At 38.9% G+C, this 7,205-nt stretch overlaps 1 protein-coding gene across 1 annotated transcript in view; it reads left to right on the top strand.

The window, feature by feature from the left end:
* Positions 1 to 356: 356 nt before the first annotated feature.
* Positions 357 to 7,205, top strand: part of TUSC1 (tumor suppressor candidate 1) — a 10,261-nt gene continuing 3,412 nt past the window's right edge. The window contains 2 exon segments of the mRNA XM_077776189.1: positions 357 to 489; positions 7,006 to 7,188. Of these exon segments, the coding sequence (XP_077632315.1) occupies positions 357 to 489; positions 7,006 to 7,188 (316 nt within the window).

Genomic DNA, 7,205 nt, shown 5'->3' with positions numbered 1-7,205 from the left:
AATATTGTGGCATTTCAATAAATACTACTTAATCAAATGAATGTTCAGACTTCAGTAGGACAGATATTTTCTTATTCAAAAGAGTGTAGAACATGTCTTCATCTCAGCTGAAGTACCAAAACTAAAGACATGGAGTATAGGTGCCTCTTTGTCTAAAAGACACTGAACCATATCCAGAACATTCATCAAGGGATTGAGGCTGGGAAGCAAGTTCAGTGTCCTGTATATAAAAGGACAGCACCATCAAAGAGGAGACCAAGGAGTCTAACAAACAGTGATGTCCTGAGTTCCCCCCTCTCTACATATTCTAAGTACCTCAAAAGAACTACAGATAAACAGTTTGAGTAGTCCACAGAATGGAAACTGACACGTGGCTGAAAGCAGAATATACTCTGAACCACAGAAACTCAGTCTTGTGCTTCCACAAGATGGGATGTGATGACTTGGTGTTTGTGGGACATTGTCCTTGGATAGATCTGAAGGTTGAAGGTTAGATGAGGATGATTTGATGACAAAGAAAAATAGTAAGTCTGTAGCGGGATGGACTGCCACTTCCTGAGTTTGAATTACAACGGGAAGCAAGAAATGTAACTGGCATTAGCCTTCTTAAAGGACTTCTCCAGAAGGAGTACTTGTGGAAGTAAGGAAACTCCACAGAAAGAGGCTGTGCAGAGTTTGCCACCCAAGCAATGGGTGGGGAGTCACTAGAGGTAAAGTGAAGAAAAGGGAATGATTTGTGCCAGAGGATCAACATGGGATAGTCAAAGAGCCCATAAAGGTCCGTGTGAGAGAAAAGGCTTGCATGCAGGCACCTGCTGTCAGAAGACCCAGTGCCAGAAAATGACAGCACCAGCTATCTATGATTTTTCTTCCTTTTCTTCCAATCCCACCTTTTCCTTGTCCCCATTCCTACCTTGAAGAAGCTAGAGAGCAACTAGTGGAGAGTAAGATGGTAAAGCATGGAAGCAAATAAACATGGATTTAACCCTCCTTTCCCATTACAGATTGGATAATCCAGATGGCAGCATGGGTAGTGATACTGCTGTGGGGAGACGAGAAGCTGTGAACTGGATGAATGTTGGAAGTTTTAAGTTATATTGCAATGGACTTTTAATATCTGAAAACGAGGACTGTTTATTAATGCTTGGAAATCATTGCAAATTAATGGATCTTCTTTAGATATTATACAAGGGAAGGGAAGAAAAAGCTGACAGAATGGATGTGAGGGGCAGTGGTAGGAGAAAAATTATTTGTCTTTTGCACCTTTCTGAATAGCTCGTGAAAAACTTAGTTCTAATTAGAAATTATTCCCAAACTCCTATTACTAACTTCAATGATGTGTATATAATTGGGGAACTTGGATTGAGACAGAATCACTATCTTAAGTCACATATGCTCAAGAGTAAGATGGCCCTGTGTGTACAAGGTTGATGAGAACACTTGTTTCATTGGCATTAAATCAAGCATACAGAAAATGTAGGAAATATGCAGTGAGGTGTCTTGTGTTGTCTTTTCCATTATCAATTTATGCACAGCTTTCTGAAGGTTGAGACCAGTAATGAGAGTAAGAAGTGGGATATTCAAATTGTTCCAGTAGACCTTTCTGTGACAGTGGGAATGTTCTATATCTGCTTCGTCCATCATGTTAGCCACTGAGCTACCTGTGACCACTGAGAATTTGAAATATCACTAGTATAACTGGGGAGTAGTTTTTAAATTTTATTTAATTCACTTAAACTTGTATAGCTACCTGTGGCTAGTGGACAGCACAGGTCTACACACTTTAAGGAATAGTGCTAAGCTACAAACAAATAGCCTAAAACAACACTATTTTAGAACCTACAAAGACATTTCCCAGCCATTCTCCATCTTAAAAAAGTCTGTTTTGGACTTTTATTTTGGCCAAGTATCTTGTATAGATAGCTCTTGCCCTCAGCGACATCACTTTCTGCTAATCTATACTGCTTTTGTTCTCTTTTATTAATCTGGCTTGTGCTTTTATAATATTTGCAGTAAGGAGGGTATTTCCCCCACTGCAGAAAGTATCCTAATTAAGACAGATAAGTCATGCAGCTTTTGTTTATGTCACAATTTTCCCTGTAGCTAGAATTAAATGATGCTGTCAAAGGGCAATGCTAGTGTTTGATGGCTTTTAATATTTTTGTCCATATCAAAAGACTAAATGCAATCGATATCCCCAATTCCGAACTCTGTAGTAATTATTCCAATAAAGGGATATTCATGCTACCAAGCATCAATATATGTTCTTCATTGCCCTAATAAATCTGTTCCTAGAAAATAAACTATGTTCAGCTCGGGCTTTAGAGAGAATATTAGCAAACACCAAGCTCAAAATGTTATTATCCAAACTCTTCAGCACATTGGGGCTTACAAAATATGGATTTTTAAAACCCAAACACTTAATGAGAACTATCAAGAGAGAAGAATCATATCTGCAAAGGGGCTGCATATTATATTTAGGGTGGCTCCTTAGGCACATAACTCAGATGAGGGTTTTTAAATAGCACTGGCTATTCAGAAGAACTCATTCTATAAATGGCTAGCTCATAAAATAAAGCAACTACAAAATAATAATATCAACAGTTATGAGTACTCCTTGCTGGCTGACTCTATTTTAAGATGTTCAGAGATCCTAACAAGAACTCCATGAGCTAGATACTATTTTATTCCCATTGTGTAAATGAGGAAGCTATGGTGCCAGGAGGCTGTCTGAGGCCAATAATCTGGGGTGGGAGGGTTGTAATATTGATCAAATCCAGGTGTGCATGTCTTCCTCCGAAAGCCATACCTCTCATTTATTACATATTTAAAAATTTACTATAAAAACCCAAGATACATTAAGACAAGTCATTAATGAGGCAGTACCAACCTACTTATTTCAGTCTGAGTAATTCTAGCACATTACAAACCTTTCTTGGTGAGTTCTGTTAGCTCAGTCTGCTAGATACATAGGTTAACTTTACCGTTAAGTGGTTAGCAGTTTTACTTGGTACCATTCTCCTTTATAACTACATAGGAAAATAAGGTATACCTGCTTTCAACATACTAGTTGTTCAAGAAATATTTGTATCACTCACTTGGTTACTCTCTCTCCCTCTTGTTCTATGTATCTGTCCTGATAGGTAGGTAGGTAGGTAGGTAGGTAGGTAGATAGACAGACAGACAGACAGACAGACAGACATCCAGGTAGGTAGGTAGGTAGGTAGGTAGATAAATAGATGATAGATAGATAGATAGATAGATAGATATAGATATTTAGGAACTTATATTCTATTTACAGATCCACTTGCACAAGAAATGTTAACACAGGGAAGGACTTCTGCATCAAAGTGCTGGAACAGGGATGACTTTATCAGTGTGTAAAAGATTGGAGGGGCACATGGGTGGCTCAGTTGGTTAAGTGTCCAACTTCACCTCAGGTCATGATCTCAGGGTCCATGAGTTCCAACCTCTCGGTCTGTGAATTCCAACCTGTACTGACAGCTCAGAGCCTGCAGCCTGCTTGGGATTCTGTGACTCCCTCTCCCTCTGCTCTTCCCCATCCCCTTACATACTGTCTCTGAAAAATGAATAAACCTTAAAAAAAATTAAGAGGGGAAAATATTTTGAATTCAAGGAATCTAAGACAAGTGAAGGTAGGAGTATTAACCCATATAATGTATAAATCATAGAGGATAAAGTCAGCCTTGGTAGATTTGGCTGTGTGCTCATATGGCAGAGAGAGAGAGCAAGCAGAAGTTTTCTGATGTCTTTTCTTCTATGGGCACTTATCCCATCAGGAGAGCCTCACCTTTGTAACCTCCTGTAAACCTAATTACCTCCTATGGGTCCCTGGGTGGCTCAGTTAGTTAAGTCCAACTCTGGCTCATATCATGATCTCACAGTTCATGAGTTCAGGCCCTGCATCAGGCTCTTTGCTGACAGCTCAGAGCCTGGATCCAGCTTCAGGTTCTGTGTCTCCCTCTCCCTCTGTCTCTATACTGCTCTCTCTTGCTCTCTCTCTCTGTCAAAAATAAATAAACATTAAAAAATACATTTAAACCTAATTACCTCCTAAAGGCTCATTTCAAACACTATCACCTTAGTAGTTAGTGCTTCACCATATGAATCTTGGGAGAACACAGTTCAGTCCACATAAGTATATTACAGCCAAACTCCAGAGCAAAAGAGTTCAATGACTCTTGGTAGGAGCATGAATAGACCAGCAGGGGAGTAATAGAAGGTACGTATAGAAACACCCAGCACATCCATATTAGCCATAACTGCCAGACTAAGGTGTTCAACATTGTTATATAATTGAACTTGATGAAGTTGTTACCCAAAATTCATTTGGAGTGGTATTATCAGACGTTTTAAGGAGAGTGGGAACAAATAGATGTAAGATTACTTGTCCCAATGTGAATGTGCCATAAACCGCCTTAACATACAACTCATTTCATAAGAAGTGTGATTCGAAATTGAGAAATGAGTGTCAAATGAGTACAGTCTGACGCTAAAAGATCTTAGAAATCAACTAGGGACACAAGAAATAAACTGTAAACATCAAAGGGCCTCTTTCTCAAGCAAGCACCTAGACATGTAGAATAGCTACCATGAATGGTAAGAAGAAATTTTTTGGAGGATAGGAGAAAGGAGGCAGTAAACTTAACAGCTGTCAGTCAGAACTGGTTTGGGGAAATACTAAAATAGACTCATACGGCAAAAAGCAGTGCCACGCCAACTTGCTGACCTAGCTTTTCTCAACCACAGTATTTACAAAAATATTGGTTTAAAGCCTTGTGTTAATAAGCACAGTGATCATAACCTCATCTATTGATATTTTTCCTTACCTATGACAGGAGGAAGAATACTTTTTAAAATTAAATTTAAGTTGTTCAGTTATTAACACAGTAGGCAGTGAAAGTGTAGAGGAGGAAACAAAAAAACCTAAATATGAAATCCTCTTAATAAGAAAAAGAAGTAAAAAGAAAAAGTAGTAATTTCAGGGAAGTAGCAAAATCAAAAACTCTAAATGACTTGCATTTTCTGATATTTTACTCTAAATTTCGTAACTTTAAAAGAATAATCTTCAGGCTTGGTTTGTAAACACAACATGCAAATGGTCCATTGGAGTTTATAGTTTGTTAAAAATTTTTTTTCTGAATGCAAAGTAGTCATTGTTTTAATTCTGGTCAGGATCCATATTGGGGCCCTTCCAGCCTGTCCATGATGAGTATATTTTATTTTTATTTTTACTTTTTTTATTGTTTTAATATTTACTTATTTTTGAGAGAAAGACTGTGAGCAAGGGAGGGGCAGAGAGAGGGAGACACAGAATCCGAAGCAGGCTCCAGGCTCTCAGCTAGCTGTCAGCCCAGAGCCCGATGGGGGGCTTGAACCCACGAACTGTGCGATCATGACCTGAGCCGAAGTCAGATGCTTAACTGACTGAGCCACCCAGGTGCCCCGCAAAAATATTTTTTAACAAGAGCCCAGATAAGCCTTAGATTCACTGAAGTCTTCAAACCGTAAACAGAATGAACATGTATGACACATTCACAGAGCTGGGATTTTCACTGAACCGCACAAATAAAAATAAATAAGTAACTTAGGGGAAAACACAGAGTTAATCAAGTTTTTGTAATTGACCATTGTAATGAACCATACCCGGTGTCCTAAAGAACACTGTGTGTTCGAAGGCCTCTGTGCTTCCTCCCTACACCAGAATCAACCCCAAAGTACACTCTTTAGCTTTGTAAAATTAATGAAGCAAATATAAAATATTATGAAATGCAGATAAAACTGATTAAACAGAGGATCTGGTAAAATTTTCCACATGTTCAATATATTTAAATGGTGACTAATCTGATTATACATGTATCCTCCCAACAGACAGAATCCATTAATACTAGTCCTCTAGGTCAGATATATGGTATATGTAACTGTATTTATCTTATTAAAAGAAAAGAAGAAAAAGCAGAAAGAACAGGACAAAAAAAGGAAAAAATATAGAGAGGATGATCCAACTAAAAGCTATCAAGAACGGTCATGGTGATTATCAATGAACAGTCAGCTGACAGTTAATGGAGATTCCACTAATGTTTCAAATAGGAGGTAGAAATTAGGAGGAAAAACAAACAAACAAACAAAAAACACCATGCTAGACACCTATGCTTTAAGAATGGGAATATCTAACCAGGAAAATTACTTGCTAACTAAATAGGAAAAAGTGTCAAAGGATATATATTGTTCTTTTCTGATTTCATATGCACTGTCCTTTAAGCTACTCTTACTCAAGAAAAAGGTAAGATTTCTTCTTTAATAAATGTGATAGTTTTATAAATTAAAAAATAATGGGGTGCCTGGGTGGCTCTGTAAGTCAAGAATCCAACTTCGGCTCAGGTCATGATACCATGGCTCATGAGTTTGAGCCCTCCAGATTCTGTGTCTCCCTCTCTGCTCATGCTTCCTCTCTCTCTCTCAGAAATAAATAAAAACAAAACAAAACAAAAATTCTTGCTACCACCTCTGTCTTCCGTGAGATTCTGGTATCAGCGTCTTTTCCTGAATTTACTTTGCAATGATCCAGTTACTCTATAACTTGAATTCCTTAAAAGTAAGGAATGTAATTCAACGAATTGTATCCACCTGTCACCAGATATTTTGGAACTTAGTATTCAAAATTTCTTGAGTATTTTGAGTTTCTTGGGTTTTGTGGCTCAGCTTGAGCAAAACAGCTAATTATATATAACCTAGTTTCTATAGAGTTGCAAACAATTTGCAGAGTGGAGTACTGGTTGTTCACAAATTGGAAATTGCCTATATTGTTTTGAGAGATGCCTGTTCCCATTTGAGGTCCTCATGACAGGTGTTCAATCCCATGGAATGTTTTGTGAGGTTAGAGGTGGGTTAAAACGCTGTGTTCTAAACGAAGTAGTTACATCTTTTCAACCTGCCCCTGTCTGTTTCAGACCTCGCCATTTCATGATTATTATTTGCTTTGAGGCTGTCGTGTACGGAGGAAGGTAACCACTGGTGGTTGCGCTGGATTGCAGGGCGAGGCCGGCTGGTTCCTGCAGTGCCCAGGCCTGCACGGAAGCGCCCGGCACAACCCAGCGGAGGAGACGCGCTCTTCCCCCAGCCCGGCCAGAGGGCTGAACCGCAGAGCGCTCCCCGGGGGCATTGTGTGTGAGCCGGCCGCGGAT

Source organism: Crocuta crocuta, unplaced genomic scaffold, assembly GCF_008692635.1.
Source record: "Crocuta crocuta isolate KB4526 unplaced genomic scaffold, BGI_CrCroc_1.0 scaffold878, whole genome shotgun sequence".
In the NCBI taxonomy this organism is placed as follows: domain Eukaryota; kingdom Metazoa; phylum Chordata; class Mammalia; order Carnivora; family Hyaenidae; genus Crocuta; species Crocuta crocuta.
Note: the sequence above shows the minus strand (reverse complement) of the source record. Positions and strands in the feature narration are given on the sequence as shown.